The 19,301-nt window shown below is 28.6% G+C and overlaps 1 protein-coding gene across 1 annotated transcript in view; it reads right to left on the bottom strand.

The window, feature by feature from the left end:
* LOC132924398 (protein big brother-like) overlaps positions 1–18,579 on the bottom strand; it is a 33,130-nt gene extending 14,551 nt beyond the window's left edge. The window contains exons 1-3 of the mRNA XM_060988685.1: positions 18,064–18,579; positions 11,647–11,733; positions 11,332–11,445 (exon numbers count right to left, since the gene is read on the bottom strand). Of these exons, the coding sequence (XP_060844668.1) occupies positions 11,332–11,445; positions 11,647–11,733; positions 18,064–18,252 (390 nt within the window). The 5' untranslated portion in view covers positions 18,253–18,579. The remainder of the gene's footprint in view (positions 1–11,331; positions 11,446–11,646; positions 11,734–18,063) is intronic.
* Positions 18,580–19,301: the final 722 nt, after the last annotated feature.

The raw sequence follows: 19,301 nt of genomic DNA, 5'->3' as shown, positions 1-19,301 counted from the left end.
CTATCAATATTTATAATTTATAAAAATGCTCCAAGTAGGTTTATTAAATAATTAATTTGATATTACTTCTAATTTATAAAACCGTTTTTAAAAACTATCTAAATTTTATCTTATTATATTAAATTTGAATAACTAAGAAACTATTTGTTTAAATTTTTAATTAGGCATGTACATAAAAATGTTTGCTTTTTAATTTACTGTAGAAAAGGAGGTTTGTAAATTAAAAAATTTGTTTCACCACAGGACACTGCTTAAGTAGTACAAAAAATGCCAATAATTTGAATACATGGTCATTGAATAAGTTTAAAAATCCGAATTATCAAATGAAAAATAGGGGTTAGTGTGCTTGCAATCCTTCTGTACATAAATAATATTAGATAGCTATGAATAAAAAAAACCTAGTATAATATTATATAAAGGTACAAATACCTATACTGTTTTCAGGAATCGGTAGCCAGTGTAGGATCACGGCAGGACCGGAGATATAATATGATGTGTATGTGTGTGACTCTTCGATCGCGGTTATGATATTATACGCGTAGCGGCGGTCGGTCGGTCGGGGAGAAATCGGATATGTAAATTCGATCTTCAAAAATCACTGCGGTCGTACGTGTGTGTAATAATAATCATATATTGCGGTCAGTACAAGTCGGTGGTTTTGGCCGTTGCGCGCGCGTATCGTGTGTCCTGCGCCAGGCTTTTTTTCGTATAATCAAAACAATCCGAAAGAAAAGTAACGACCAAAAGCAAGAAACAAAAAAAACCACACGATATGCGTCAGTAATCAGTATTATATTATATTATGATTATATCCAGTCAAAATATTATTACACGGCCGAACGACTGCAAAATATAATACCCGCATGTATTATAATATAATATAATGTACTATAATATTATTATGTAACGGACAACGGTCGACACCTCATCTCGTGCGATTGGTAAAAAGTGATCGCTACTGCAGTCATTATATACATCGCATAAATCAGAAAAACAATGCACATATACTATGCCGAGAACGACGTTTCCGTCACGTAAGCACCACGCATTAAAAAATATTAATAGTTTTCAGTAGAAAATTAGCATCATGAATTTTTCGGCTAATTAGATAAATAATAAACAATTCGCGAAATAAATATAATATACCTATAAGTACCTACGTTCGTTTAAGCTGATTTCCGATGATTTTTTTATTTTTATGACGCATGAGTTGTGGTGTAATTTACGAATCTAATATTTATCCAATAATTATATTTTAAACTATTTAACAATATGGTTAGGTACTCATGGGGAATACACGTAAGTTGCGTGAACTGCGAATGAGGCCAACGAGAAAGTCAAAACTGACACACATCGCGATGACTCGTTTTTATGTCTATAATATAATAGTGTCTATACGCACACAATCACAATAATATTATAATATTATAAAATACGCGACTTTATGGATTTCGTTTTGCGGACAAAAACCATAAAATGGTAGATTCCTAAAAAAAAAAATCTTAATTCCTAATCTATTGTTACCTACGTAGTTATATATATACACAGTACACATGCATATTATTTAGGGCGGCACGCGTATTACATATCATATTAAATGTACGTTTAAACGGTTGGCCTGCACGGCTGCACAGTGGGCTCGTTCACGTCGGCGAATAATAATTTATGGACATCGATAAATAAAATAAAAATCGGTCGCGGGCAATAAATGCATAAAAATCGCATATTTGTATAATAATAATAATAGATAGGTAATATGCGTTTAGCGGCCGATCGGGTTAGTGGGCCATTTTCACGCTTGTCGTTATTTATTTAGAACGGTCGTAGCTAGGGGGGTGGCGAAGAGGGCCCGCAGTGGCATAATATAATATTATTTATATATAGTCGAAAATGTGTACATATTATATAATATTATGTATGATGGGGACGGACAAAAGGGTTGCGTAAACGGACTCGGCGGCGGTGACTGTTGACAGATGTCTGTCTGCGATAAACAAACACGTATACACAGTACACACGTCGTATGTATGTATATAGACATAAATTTAATATACTGATGATGGATACAATTATTTATTGTTATGCGTCCGTCGAGTGCGTTCGTTTTTTTGTTTTCGCGTACAAGTGCACCGCGCGAATCATTATCGTAAATGCACGTCCGAAAGACTCGACATAATAATATATTATATTATTATAATACGTTCGCGAACTTCGCCGCTGGACTTACATGCAAGGACAGCGGATGCGATGTGTACCTATAAACACATACATATTCGCGGTGTTTTTGGATCACGCTGGGAGAGTCAAAGAGGCCTTAATGTGACGACAAAACGTTCACGCTGGCAGTTGTACGCGTACGAGAGGGTTCGAATAAGGTACAAGTCATTACGACACGAGGGTAAATAATAAAAATAAAAAAGGGTAAAAATAATCAAATAATATCAACGACGTGTGTGTGTGTTGTTTCCAGCTGAGAAATTCTTCCGAATCGACGCGCGTTCTCAATCGATTGGCTGCTGTATAGGTAGGCAACAATTATTATTCTACACAATAATATAATATGAGAGGTACATGTAGAAGGCACACTACAGACATGTACAACTGTTTTATTTCTATAATATCTCATACGCGCGTTCGAGTGGAAATCAATTAAAACGGTTTCGTACGCTAAATCTTTACGGAAAAAACGAACAAACTTTTTTTTTTGTTCATCGATCATCATAAATATTTGCTTTTCAAATTATATTAAACACACCAATACATCATGCATTATAAGCGCCAACAATAAAAAAGGGGGCTTAACTACAAAAAACTGATACATTACGTAAAAATGTATAAGTATCATAAAGAAATAAATTTGTCAAATTTTATAAGTATAACTTATCAAGTAGCTCCGCATACCCTCGAAAAATGTGAAGCGCCTATATACTTATTGTATATTATAAACTATAAAAGAAAGACTCAACTACTTAAGATAAAATATCCAAGACAAAAATGTCCAAATTGACATATTATATTTCACGACGATGTTAAAAATTGTAATACCAGCGATACAATATTTTGTTTTCAATTAAGTTTCAGTGAATCGTGGAACATATAATATATCTTAGGCATTAAAATTATATTTACGGGTTGCGCTTCTTTCTTAAGACGAATAATTGCCGATAATTGAAATCTGTGTGATCACGTCATGTTGATTGGTATAAATAGCTTTTATTTAATATTTTAATGTATTATTATGTAATTTGTTATTATTTTAAACAACTCCCGTGTTGTTTTTAATAACTTTGTAATATAACGATGACCACCGGCGAAAAATCGCTCGCGTTCTTATTTTAAGTGCAGCACGTATAAACTCATCCATTCCCACGTAGTTAGTTTTGTTTACTCCGAACAATGCACCATATATAATATGAACCTATATTATTTTTTTATTATTTCATCACGCGTTCGTATTAACACCAATATCCGTCGTTGCAGACCGGTAACGCACGCGGTCGTTATAAACGACCCGCAATTAATTTCCGTGTCACTCGGGACAAAACAAATAACGTTTTATAAAGAAATTATTATAAAATAGTCATATGAAAAAAAAATAATAATAAAAATAACAACAGAAAAAAACGTAAAACAGATCCCTTAAACGGCGGGAAATTTATATTATAATATATACGCAGGTATAACGACCATGCGGAGGTTATAGATAGGTACCTACGACACGTTAATAGATGTTAAAATGCTCTTCTTATTGTTTTAACGTGTCACGATTATTTTACATGCGTTATAATGCTGGAGGACTATCGGATCAGCTATAGTTACCCTTGGGCTTTGACAAATGTGAAGTCGTTTAGAGGGTTTAAAAAGGGGCGCGCGCGACGTTTCATTATATATAATAACGAGCAGGGGGGGCTATTATTCTTGAAAAATAACTCAAACAGAATAAAACGTTTCGGGACGAGGTCATCTGCCGGAGCAGCAGCAATTTATACATATATATATACTATACGTATACACTATAATATTGCATCGCTTAACGACGACGACAACGACGACACCCTCCGGCCTCCCCATACACGTAGATTTTCGTCAAGTCATTACAGTACTATTATTATCATTATTGTTATTCAACAACGGCAGGGACCAAATAAGCAGACCGGTCTGCAGCAGTGTACACACATAATATATAATATTATTATGTAAATACTAAATACATAAATTGCACATATTATAATACACCTATTTATAACACACGATGCCGGTCTAACGATGCGCAATAATACGCCGCGGAGTGCAGGTTATACACCTATACACACATAATACAACACGAAGTAGTGTAGGTGCGTGTGTATGTTATATTATAGGTACTATCTGTTGCAGTGACGATTGCAGTTTGCAGTTGTTATTATACACTTTGAACGCCAACACTGCGTATATAATATAATAATAGTATTAAATGCGTATAGTTACCTAATATGCTGTCACACCTGTTCACCGTTTAGCCCCTCGTTTTTATACATTATAATTATTATTTATATGATGACTGTGAGGATAGTTGGTATCGTTTAAACGTTTTATGTGAATAAACGTTAGAAATCATAGTTTTATAATTTTGATACGCTATCGATGTTGATTTTTTTCAAAATAATGTAAGTTTTTATTTATATTTTTTCTAGACACAAAAAACTATTAGTGATGAATGATGATAATTAAATGCACGATAATAAATGCACAAATAAATGCTTTGTTGAACGTCAAACTGTACTAAAATACTGCTGCTCTAAATTTAGTCTCCTCGCTTGAAATCACTTGATAAATATCACCTGCGCTTACCAATAATTACTATGTATATACATTTTTTAAAACGAAGATCTACGCATCAATATGCCAACATAATACAGTCGACTACTGGAGATACCGCCATTGTGCAGGTAAATTTGTAACACGTTTCGTTTCAGTCAGTTTAAATAATTCCTCAAGAAAAAAAAATATCTTCATTACTATCATCCGCACGGAAATGCATTCACTCAATTTCACATAATCCGGTACTATAACAAATCGTATCTAATATAATATGTAAAGGAATACCCAAAAGATCCTTTTTCCTTTCTATAGTATGATTCTTGGATCGCACCGACCAATATGTTCTATACTAAAAACGTAGAGGTTATTTTTTTCGAAACCTTAAAAGAAACATCCACGTGGACCGAAGAGATTTAGATACTTATGTGTACCTCCTATTGTATTTTTTTAGCTAAATGACCATAATCTGTTTTCCCTTTTATTATTACAAATCGTTTTTTTTTTGAGGGGGGAGGGGACATTAATACCACCACCAAGTAACTTTTAAATATATTGTATTCGTTTTAAAGATAACGGTATTTTCATTCATTTTATAATACCTATATAAGGTACCATTAACTGCAGCAAACTATTGTACTCAACTAAATAGCCGTTATAGAAGATTATTATATTATATTACCAAATAAGTACCTACTAATACAATATTGATAAAAGTACAGTAAGTACATAAGTAGATACATTTCTATATTATATTAGTTATGCTTTCGTGGATTTCGGAATTCGTCTTAACATTTCCATACTCACATATTATTATTTCTGAATAAAATTAAATTATAAGAATGGACATTGTCACATTGATAGTAAATAATAATGCTCTGATTTGGGTAAAGTAAATTCAACTTGAAAAAATGACCATAGATATCAACGTTACAAAGCTAGCAGTCTAACAGAATATAAAAAATATTTTTCAAAAACCGGTATAAATAATGTAACGTTAGGTATATACATAGATGGTATAATACACCTATATAATATTATCTATATCGCGTTTTTAAGTCTAAATAGAGCAATTACATAGTATATTATACAATATACATATTGTCTTGTTATTCTTATAATTTTTTTTCATATTATTATTACAACCACATTTTGTTTTACATATTATTATTAAAAATCATCCCAGACCGTGTTGAATTATTTCCATTCTTACGGCGCCAATATGGTATGGATGAATACCAATATATGTGAGTACAGCATGTTTTTGTGTGTCCAGTAGATAGATATATACAATATACACGCTTTTATATTATAAACGGCTTTTCGCGCTACCAGTTCGCGATAAAAGAGCATCCTATACCTATTTATACACTTAAGTTACGGTGTACGGGGATATGTATTTTTTTTTATACAAACATCTGAAATTGAGACCCTGCAGTATAACATTCAACCGGCCCTTCAGAAATTTGTCAAGCCTGTCTAGAACGCATGTATGCTATCAAAGAAACACGTCCACATGCCCTTTTATTATTTTATTGTTCATGGCCAATTTTGAATGTGACGTACAACGTAACCAATTGACATGAAGATATTATGCCGTCGACGATTTTACACGGTAGTCATGTATTCTAATTCAGCGGTGTATATAGAAACACTGACATAAAAAATATGCATTACCTATTCGCATTATAATAATGCAACTTGAGTCGATTTCGATACACGAAAATTATGCGAATCTTGTAGGTACTAACGAATAAAATTGATTTTATAATTAATGATTTTTCAAACAAATATAAATTTGGAGCAAGAGTGCAAGACAAGTATATATATATTATATATGTATATATAAAATATTATAATCAAATTAATGAAATCAATTTTTATATTTAGTCATTTAAATGCGGCTCAAATTTCCAAGACCACCCCGTACGATTGACGATATATATTATGGTCTTTATTATATTATACGTACGATTTGAACACAATCATATATGACTTGAGGGTGTATAATTTCACCGAATATATTATTTTTAAAGCTTTTATTGCAAATTAAACTATTGTGAATGTACCAGGGTAATTTTTTTTATATTTTTTACCCAGCGTGCGTGTGTTCGCAGCATGTCGGGATTTGTTCGGGAAACAAATAAAAAAAAAAGAAAAAAGAAACTACTATTTTTTTGTTTCCCCGACAAAAGTCATAAAAGAGAATAAAAACATATTCTGAATATTAAACAATGGATTATTGTTAATGATATAATAGGCACTCAGGGTGGCGGATCGGCGTGAAAACTAACAGTTCCAGTCACCCGTGGTGATTTGACAGACAGCTAACGTAGTGACGGGTATGAGTTTTATATATGTATAATAATATTAACCGTTTTGACACCACCCTCGTAGATTGCTTTATTTTTTTTAAATAGTTATTGTGTAGGTGGGTTAAACGATGTAATAATGAGCTATATCGCGTATAAAACATGTCTAATAACTAAATCATGTCCATTGCCAGCGATACCAAAAATTACGGAAATAATAAAATGTGACTTTCGCTTAAATATTTTAACAAAATATATGGTCATATAGACACTATTTAGTATTTATGGAAATAAATAAATGTACCTATTTAGAATACTTATATAAGTATGTTAATATAAATTATACTCTTAATATTCTGGAATTTAAAAATACAGTTTGGTAAAGGTTAATCAAAGTTGAAGACTAGAATACCAAAAGTAAAAATCTAAACATCTTCGTTTAATCTTATTATATATAAACTCTCCCAATTTTAATGGCCTGTAAACTTTCCCAATGATACACTTTCCCATGTTTACCTATTTCAGTACTATCTAAAGGATAAACGTTAATTTTCCTAAGTACCCGTCTACGCAATAACATCGTTTTTTTGTCGTGTTATAGTATCATTATAATTTATCTTTAAATTAATATGAACATACAAATATTAAAAAATTCAAGTATATAAATTACGTATAGTAAATAATATAAATTATTTTCTTTAACTGTGCGCTATAATAATAGTAAAGATACCAATAAAGTATAGGTTTTAACTTTTAAGTATAAACTATAAGTATAAGTTGATTATATAAATTTCACTGTTTCAATAGCCTAAAACTTTGAACTTTTAATTTTGTGCAAAATATTTATTATATAGATACTTCAGATAATCAATAAACATATTGCTAACCTGGAAAAGTTGATTAATTTTAAAAATCGGGAGAGTTTACCATATTCCCGCTAAAATATCAAGTAATGAATGATAGTAATAGGCAACAATAGCTTAAATATTATAGTTTATAACTAAGCAAAAGTTTTATTTCAAATTAAATTAAATGTAAACATGTAAATTTAAGTTAACTAGTTCATACTGTTTTTTTTTAATAATATTTTTACGTAAAAATACATTTTAAGAGTTATTTTCTATTTCTATACAATTGAATATAATAATATTAAATTCATAATACATATACCTAAAAATTTAGTCAAATAACAGTTAAATATTGGCCATTCTCTATAATTCCACGGTCCTATGGCTTTATGTGTCGTATAAAACGCAATATTAGGTACATAATAATGTAGTAAAACTTATACCTATTATATATAGCAACTCGTCATAAATTATATTTATTATGTTTGTGTCTGCATTCTGCTGCAGTGATGTCTAATACGCATTTCTAAACAATAATATATGATGCATATAATGTGTTTACATATTATTTTCGGCTATATAACGTGTGAAGTACGATAAAATGGTGCATATCTGTTTTTCCATTTTTTTAACAGCTATACAATTAGGTTCGAAAAGAAAAAAGTCGTAAAAAAAATAAAGTAAAACATCCGATTAAATGTTTTGTTCGGCTTTAGAATAAAGAATGTATAATAGAACGTCTTTGTCGGTCTTTTTTTTCGGCGACACATGCATATTATACACTCAGGCGATATCTTAAATAGCTATATATGTATAAGATTTCCTACATTTTTTTAAACTTAAACTGGCAACAAATCGGTTACAATGGCCGTCGCATCTGGTGTGCGCCCGGAACAAAATGGCGGCGACGGCACCCTTTGCGCCCTTTTTTTCTCTTTCACTATTGATTTCCGTTTCCCCTTGTATAATACCATACACGTATTTGTCGCCGCCGTCTCTGTATACACGTACAGAGCCATTTGGCCGAGTGAGATGTTACATGTGCGCTGTGTCTATGTGTGCATGTGACAATAATAATATAAATCCCAGAGGAAAAAAGGGAGAACGCGTCCCTCTCGTGCATTACATATACATATATGTTACGTATATATATAGTTACAGAATATTACGAGTATTATATTATTATTTTAAAAGGATTTCTTTTTTGTCTCCCCTACTTGCCCTTTTCTGAATATAATATACCTAACCTACAATATAAGTGAGCGTTTGTATTGTAAAAAAAATCGTAATCTACGCGAAAATCCATACAGACACTCCTCTTCCTGCTGCATTTTCGTCGCGTAAACACTGCCCCCCATTGATTGTCAACGCGTCCATATTGTTATTGTTATACTATTCAGTTGTTGATGAAATGTAATAATAATATATTAACATTGATAACACTGCGTATACATATATAAGTATATATCGTGTATTATATGTGTGTGTGCACGCGTGTAATATATAGATGAGTAGAATTGCCATGTTTGTATTTTTCCCAACAGAACGTTTTGACAACCTAAAACGGGCTATACGAGTGGAACACTGATTAATCGATATTATATGTGAAAAGAAACGTGCCGTCATCAACTATATATATATATTATAAATATAAAGGTACCTACCCACATACATACAGTATACAATATCGTAATTTTCGTTCGAAACTTACGCGCCTATATCTATACTATACAATATATAGGTACAAAGTACGGTTTACACATATTTATACGTATAAATGTGTAAGTGTATAACATATATTTTAATTATAATTTGAACTTAAGCTGTACTGGCTATACTTAGTTAAATGTATTTGTATTGAGGCTATCTATCCTTATTCGGTTTTTGTGATTTCCTGTATGATAAAAGCTCATAAAGTAAAAGCATGTGAATTTCATATAACCATATATATCGTTCGTCTATATCGAAATAATAATCCTATCTTCCGTCTTGCATTATTGAAATATAATTAACTAGTAAGTAAATATAATCGTCTGTGTAACGTAAATATAGGTAGGTAGGTAATACATTATACGCCATACGTCTGTAGAAAATATTTACATTTCGTACTACGTCTAAAAATATTAAAACGGTTCATAATGCCATTATAGTAGGTACCTATACTAATTGATAGAAGAGTTTTATTCAATTGTGCATAAACTATCTTAAACTACAAGATACCAAATAATTTGAATACCTTTTAGAAACATTTGAAGTACAGGATAAACTCAAATTAAGTATACAAAAGCCCAAAGGTATCTAAATATTATAAATAAAATAAAATATTTAATATTATGTACAACCATATCTTTGTTCTTTATTATATTTTTAATTATTATTACGATAGTTGGCTAGTATTATAAAACAGATTTTGCATTGGTATTATGATAGGAAAATAAATAAATATTATGCATCCAACCATTTATAATAGTTCTATTATTTTCGTTATAATTAAAAAAAACTACATTTAAATTGATTTATACTTGAAATAAAATAATAATTCAAACAATGGCGTGTCAAGGAAAAAAAAGAAAAGAGCCACATGATGAAGACAAATATTCGTGCCAATATTGGAAAGATGTATACAAGAAGAATAAGTTTACTTTGGATTCAATTATTTGTATAGCGTGTTTTGGAATTGGAGTGATTGTATCTAACCATTTGATTAGATAAACGGACCTTTTTTGTCGCCAATTCAATGCAACTGTTTAAATAAAGTATACTTACACAAATCAATTTTTGAATTTTAAAATGCATTTATTTTTATACATTAAAAATTTAAAAATAATAAATAAATAAAAAAATAAAGTTCATCTTTCAAAATATATAGACACAATAATATTTTTAGAAATATGATATTAAATTTAATATTATATACGTCTGTGTATTTGTTTAATTAAAAATTAAAATGACAAAAAAAATACTATTAAACCGATGCATTTTTTTATCATATTAACGTAATCATATAGAATTCCAAATTATGTAGTCATTATTCTCATGTTAAATTATGAAACGTGGGAGTATAGTTTATACAAACCTATCATATTTTTCCCGCAATAGTTAAAAACATGCTGTATCAACCTAGATAAAACCATTTGCAGCAATAATTGACCTAAATTACTTCGACCACAAAATCATATTATACTGAGTTATAAGCGGCTATTAGTTATTATATAATGTGTTGTTATAAAACTATAGTAATCGAATAATGTAAAAAAATAATTGTATGAATAAAATATCAAATAGAATATATTTTTGTAGGTTTTAGTAAATTTTTAAATTATGTTTATTCTTAACTTCTTAGTTATTTTTTTGCAGTTATGCGTTTTACTTACCATTCCCCGTTCTTTTTCGAAATTACAAGTACCATTGGTAGATTGATGGTATGGAGGAATTGGCATACTTGGAGTAAACATTAATTGCAAATTGGTTCCAGTCGCAGTGAATGCCTGCAATATAGATAAATAAATAAAAGATTTAGGTAGTAGGTATTTGGGTATATCATAAGAATATTATATTATATATTATTTTTTTACATTCTTTAAATTATTCTATGTTAATTAATAGTTATTGTATGAAATGAAAAAATATTTAAATACGAGTTTATATTTTAATCATTAATAATTGTGTTTAAAATAAAAAGAACTTACAATGTCTACATGACCTTCACGGCATCCGATTTGAAATCTACTTTGGCGTTCTTCGTGTGGTCTGTCTCTGTAACCGGTGTATCGAACCTAAAATCATATTATAAAACAAGTTATTTATATTTCAATATACAATATACATTATACATATTTGACAAAACATTAGGACTCGGAATGTATATATTATGTTGAATCTAACTTTTCAAAATTGTATCATAATCTACTATATGTTTGATATACATGAATACTATTAAAACTTTCAACTTCTAAGTTAAAATAGCATATTAGCGTATCATTGCTCATACTTTTTTTACATGATTAATGAAAAAAATTTAGTTACTCTTTTTTATTAAATTTTGATATCATTCAATTTATTGCATTTTTGGTTAATTACATTTGTCAATTTTAATCTATTGCACTCAGTACTTAAATAATATATGTTTATAGAAACAATTGAATTTATAAGGATTTTCACAAAAATTTTTATTTTTTTAATAATAAGGTTAACTATTTATATTGTGTTAACTATTTCTCTATGACGGGATAAGTTGGTTTGATTATTTATTTTTAGTTTTATTCGTTTGATCAATTACAGTTTTTTTAAATAAAACGATAACTTAAATTAATAATATAGCTTAAATATTAGTAAAATATTTAGTGTAGTTTGAGCTTTTAACTTCAAAGTCACAACACTTAATGAATTTAAAATATAATTAATATAAAAAGTAAGTCATCAGTCTCTTCTATGTAGTTGTTTAATTAACTTATGTAGTAGATTTTTAATATCTTGAGCGAATTACTTATTGATACAACACCTTTCATATCATAAAAATTATTGTAAATTTATATTTTTATTTAAACCAGTAATATCTCATATTATTTTTAAATTCACAGGACAGTCTTCAATAATAAAATATATACTTCCAAGTTTATCCAATATTATAATTATTTATACGTAGTGTAGAACTATATTAAGGCATAAAAACTATTTAATAATAAACAATTTGACCTCAAACTCATAAGTTTGGAAATTGTATCTGTATGTTATCTTGAATTGTATGTATATATTAATGTTTTTTATTATTTATTTTCTATAAGCACACAGACTAGTCAAACTATCAAGTTTAAGGCATAAACACAGTACCAAGTACATTAGTGGCGTATCCAGCACAAAATAATTTTGTTCTGTAGTGTGGGCTGGATTTAAACTTTCAGATGACAAGGGCAAATATTTATTTAAGGTCCCTAACAGTAAAAAATTTTAAATACCCAATATTTAAGTAGTTAAGGAAAAAAATTAAATTCAATATTTGATTGAAATGAATAATTTTGTGTTATATCATCAGTGTTGAGTTATATCTAAGTACAAATTAAGTACCTACATCTGCTACATCTTATATAGATTATATAAATTAGTATCTCGTTGGTAACTAAGATTTAAATTATGGTATATTATATAAATCTCGATGTGTTATGCATTTTCAATGATCGTTTACTCATTTAGTCGTTTAAGCATTTTACATTAAATATAATATTACCACAACACTATTTATATATAGTATATACGTATGGCTATATGAGTACAAAATAATAATGCTAGGCTCTTATACCCTATAATAATTCTCTTCTATGCTGTTGCCATAGTTTTTAGATTATAATATTTTAATGTTCGGTAAATCATAGAACTATTCAAACGTTTATATTTATATACTAAAATATTGTTCTCTGGATGCCCCAATGTTGTTCTAGTTAAATACTCAAATTACATCTTGACGTATTAATTTAAACCCCAAATTATAAAAATACAAATCAATATTTATTTTTTTTGAAGGTGATATATTTTTATACAAATTTCCTAAACCAAGGGACAAGTTGTTCAATTTTTTTTATAGTATTCTGGCATCCGGATGCCCCTCAAACATCTGCTGTCCGGAGCAAATGCCCTAAAAACCCTCCATGAAATTTGGACTGTAATTATAACTATTAGGGTAGATTTTTCCTATCACATGGGACATACGTATGATAATAAGATAATAATATTCAATAATAAATATTAATAATAATAATACTAAAATTTTTATTTTTGATAAAAAAAAACAAAACAGTCAAATAAAAATTGGGTAGGCCCGGACCAAGTCAGTATAGTCGGCCTACCCTGTAAACATGCCACTTATTTTTATAAATACGTACAATGTGTTATTATACCTCCATATTTATATATATTACGAATAAATAGAACATATATTGCAATATTTGATTTTACTAATTATACTAGATAGTAGATGATAATCTAGATAGGTACTAGGTATATGTAATTATGTTTATAACAAAATAATTTTCATAAATACGTATTATAGTAGTATTACATTTGTTAATAACATCTATATATTTATGTGTAAATGGGTTGTGCAGACTATGTAAATAAAAAGGAATAAATCATTTTGGTCATTTTTCAAATAGAAAATAAAAACATTAGTAAAAATGTATAATATAATATAGTAATTTTAGATATAACTATAACCATGACACAACCTCATCGTCATACTTGTGAACGTAACTATTGTAATTAGTCGCAAAAAATATGAAACTCGTTTTATGCGTTCAGTACAATATACAATAATGCGGTTAGTTACTTATAAGTAATAACGCATTCATTAGGTAAGGTTGGGAAAATTCCGTGATTCACCTTTCATTTTCTGTTGTACAATCTTTAACCTTTTTTTAGCTCTTTTAGATGTATGTCAATAGTATTATTAAAATATACAAATAGACTGGAATATTAGATAGGTAGGTAAACTGAATTACTCACTACTGTTTTGAACATACCTTATATGTCGTAGTAAATACAGACTTCTTACTCACTATACACAGTCATAAACTCAGCATTGATCATGCTCATGCATAACAGGGTTTTATAATAAAAATAAATAAATAAAAAATATTTTATAACAGGTCAGTCAACATTGTCATACAACAAATTATTTAGGATTTGAAATACCATCGGTGTATCAATGAAATAATAATATATTCATATAATATACAATGAAGTAACGATTATTAGATCTACCTATTATTATATGAACTCATATAATCTACTCTATTTCATTAAAAGCTAAAAATAATATTATATTTATAATTACGTTGAAATATATTATTGTATAAAGTTATTATATCGAAACTGATTTAATATAAATACCGACATATTATAATATATATTCCCATATTGGTGCTCTAATATATATTATTTTATTTACTGTTTAAGCAACTCATTGCTATAATATGCTTTATAAACCCCTCCTCCCCAATCTAAATCGTCAAACCATCTCAGGTATTTTATTTAAAATATTTTTCTGTATTTCAATACTCATAATTGTCTTTTATTTATTTGAATTATTATTATTTATTTATTTTTGGCTGTCATGCTAGTTATAAAACAGTGAAAATAAAAAAATACAAAGCTCTTTTGTATATTTAATAGAAAAACAAATAAGTGAGAACTGTGAAGAATATAAATTAATTAATAAAAATATAAATTATCAAAACATCTAATTATTTATTTTTAATAAAATAACATATAATGTATTGTGATTGTGTAATATTAATTAAATTATTATATTTGAATATTTGATTATTAAAACTTTATTTATATTATATAATAACGATAAAAGGCGTCAACTAAGATAATACAAATAGTATACATTTTTAAACCTTATTTTTACAAATTTATAATATAATCCGTATGAATTACAAAATAATAAAAGTTTATTGAAAAAAAAAACCCAGTAAATTTTCTATAGTTAAGTACCTATGAAAATGTTCATAAGTAGTGATGATGTACGTCAGTTTAAAAAAATTAGATTAAATGAAAATCACTACTTATCGTATTAATTATTAAATAAACACTTCAATTTAACTGTAGACATTATAATAATATCATTATTCATTAAATAATAAATAATAATTGTAAACCTATACTTGAATTTTATACTTGAACAATTTTATAATGATACATTAAAATTTGACGACATTAACTAATTATGTATTTTTGTACTTGGTCATGTATATCTACTTTCCTTACCACTGTACTTGTCAGTGTTAAATGAATTTATTACAACCCAGAACCCTACTGTAATGATCATAATCATAATAATATAACCCTATGTAATAATAATAAAAGAATACTGTGTCACCGAATTCCAATGATACAATACCCATACACTTAGGCCATTTATATTGCCGGCCGACTTTTTCTCATTTAAAAATTCAATACCTACTCAAAATGCAATTCATACCATGACGTGATAAATAACAGTCTTTACACCCACCAACCTGAATCAGCGGGGGGCTGCTTTGAAATACTCGAAAATCGTTTTAAACACATATCTACCATTAACCAGTTGTACCGCACGATATATACTATACATTTAAGTCACTAGAAAACCAAATTTCACGGTTAAATTATTCTGTTTAATTATGAATATAGGACTTATAAAAATACACATTCAGTGATAGCTATGAATTATTCTGTATGTATTTGATATATTTTTTATGATGCTTAATAAAATAACATAGTTTTATACAATTGAATATGAAAATGAATACCTCTATATGGGGCTTTATTATTTAAATGTATAAATATGCATTATATCTAAAAAAATTAATTAATTAATTAATCAAAAATTCTTTTTTTTGTATAATTGTTGGTATAATGGCATAATGTTATAAGACTCCATACGTATTATTAACGCAGTATCATAGTACATTTTAAAATATTCTTAACTTGCTTCAAAATTAAAATATCAGCAAAAAAAAATCTAAACAATATTCTCAGGCACTTTTAAATTTTACAATAAATCAATTCACTCTAATATTACAAATAACATAGTAAAATGGATTCTTCATTCTTAACGTATGAATGTCCTCTCTTAAAGAATATAAACTGAGGGTTTTCACACTAGTGGGTCTTCCTCCTCATATAATTCATGTAGTATTATAATAGTAACAAACTAAGTAACTAAGTAAGTTTGTTACTTAGTTATAAGCTAATAATTAATAGAAATATTTATCTGTATACCTATGCTAATTTTATATTTATTTTAAAATAATACAAACTCCGTTCTTGTGTATAGCTATATACAAAACACAAATAACCAATACCAATAATAGGTATAGTTAAAAAAAAATAGTGCTACGTGTATGAAAACACCAATTTATATAAAATATTATATTTTTTCTGTAACAACTAATAAGTAAAGTATTATAATATCTACCCGATAAGTAATTAACCTACTTATATTTTTTACTTAAATGTGAGTTAAATGTTTACACAATATACTATAATTTTATATGTATAATATTATTATTTATTACATTGTGTATGCGATAATTTATATGACTTAAGTCAAAATAAATTGAAAATATTAATAAATTGTTCATTCAAATATGAAAATGCGGTTTTTCCATACTACCACTATAATGTTCAGACATACAAACATTAAATTTCGTTATTTGCAGTTAATATAATAGCAAGCTTTACCAATAAACTTATAGCTTAAATCCTGAAATCAATATAATTTATTTTCTCAATAATTTATAATTACAACTTACTATAAATAAATACTGGTAAGATTAATTTTAAATGGAACAAAAAATTTATGTAGCCTTTTGTTAAAATATATATAAAAAAAATAAGGCAAGTTTTATAATATATAGTTTTTGAAACGCAGATATACGTTAACTGATAAGTTATATACGATATACTTAAGTAACCACAGTCAAAATAACATTAAAACTACACACTTTTATAAATAGTCTAAATACTACAATATTATAGTATGATTGTTAATATGTATAATTATCTAACACTTAACAGTCTACTTAATCTATACATCTCGTAGTATTCAGTGCTACTCGTCTATATTTATACGAGGAAGTACCTACCTATATTATGAGTTATAACGAGTATAGTCAATAGTAGGTATATTCCTATCAAATAGTAAAATCATATATAAATAAATAATATCAAATAATAATGTATTTTTTTGATTCATGACATGTAAAAACAATTTATGGATTGCATTGCGTCGTATAGCTTAAATTAAACTTATAAGTTACTAAGTTAAATATTATTATACCTAACTTAGTAACTTATAAGTTTACAAAAAACCATAATATACATAGTTAGATATGAAACTATTTAAATTTGTATAATATAGTATGTAGGTACCATACTACCATTATAACGGAGTGTATCAATAGTAAATACGCTTATAGGTATCTATATGGCCATATATCATGAAAATAATAAGCCATAGGGTACCTATAAAAAGTAGGTGCCTATGTATAATGTATAATAGGTATTTATCAATGGGAATGACTTTAAAGTTATATAAATATGTAGTGGTAAAATAGGTTACTCACGTCACTCTCACGACTCAAACGCCTGAAAAGTTCGTCGGTTTCAAATTTGTTCTTCTGGTCGGGCACGACGCGCGGCATCTTGAATATGAAGCGAGGCTTGGGCGGCTGTTGCTCGTAGAGGCTGCCGCACATCGGGTCAAACGGCATCATACCGGCAGCCATCGATCCCAGATCGTTCATCATCAACATTATTTCAATGTATTTCGATTGACTTTTTGATTTTTAATATACACCTATTACGTGTATATAGTTAAGTGTATACGTCGTGTGAACGGTACAATATTGTACGACTGCAGTGGTCAATGGTCAAAAAAAGAACACTTATCGGCTATAGTATTGTCTCAGAGTACCAAAATATGATTTGGAGTGTGCGCTGTGCGCAATAATCGTGTAGTGTAGTGTGCGCGTGAAAATAATTACTAGTAAAAAATTTTCAAAAAATCCAACGTGCGTTCGCAGAAGCGGACGGCACGACGACGCGGAACCGTTTGCCGCGCGCGGACGAGGTGACGGCAGCAGCAACGAGTTTCTGGGGGGCGCGCGCGTCCGTCCCGACCGAACGACCAATAGCGAAATTTCACGAGCAATCCGGTCTCCACCCATTATTGTTAGCGGCGGCGATCAGAGAGGGTTCTTGGGTTTTCACCCTTCGCCGACTATTCGATGTCTTATTAAAATCACAATTATGCAATATACTTCACTGCAATTGTGCACGACGTGAAAAATTAAAACAATATTTATATGGTCCTGCAATGTCCATTATATATTATTATTTTATGTTCTATAATACTAAGCTGATACTGCATGACGTTGTTCGTGATAAATTAAATACACACATTCTTAAACTGCATTAAATGTTAACTGGGCAGATTTTTGGTTATTTGGGTTGTTTTGACCAAACATAAAATACAGGTCTAAAATTATATCTAATCATAATAATCATATATGTACCTAAGTATATATAATAACTATTTTTATTTTCTGTAACAAATAGCGACAATGTATAAATTAATAAATATAGTTTTTGTGAGTCAAATATATATTAAATATTTATATGTTAAAAAGTAAAACGTAGCATATGATAATACGGATCTATTGATGAATATTTTATGAAAATCATTCGTAAACTGTGGATTTGCATAAGTCGTAGGTATATGAGCCGTATGTTTTTGACCTTTGACTTTGCAATGTCTATAGTAAATATATTATTAATTAAAGCTGAATGCTGCATTGCAAAT

The sequence above is a fragment of the Rhopalosiphum padi genome, chromosome 3, assembly GCF_020882245.1.
Source record: "Rhopalosiphum padi isolate XX-2018 chromosome 3, ASM2088224v1, whole genome shotgun sequence".
In the NCBI taxonomy this organism is placed as follows: Eukaryota; Metazoa; Arthropoda; class Insecta; order Hemiptera; family Aphididae; genus Rhopalosiphum; species Rhopalosiphum padi.
Note: the sequence above shows the minus strand (reverse complement) of the source record. Positions and strands in the feature narration are given on the sequence as shown.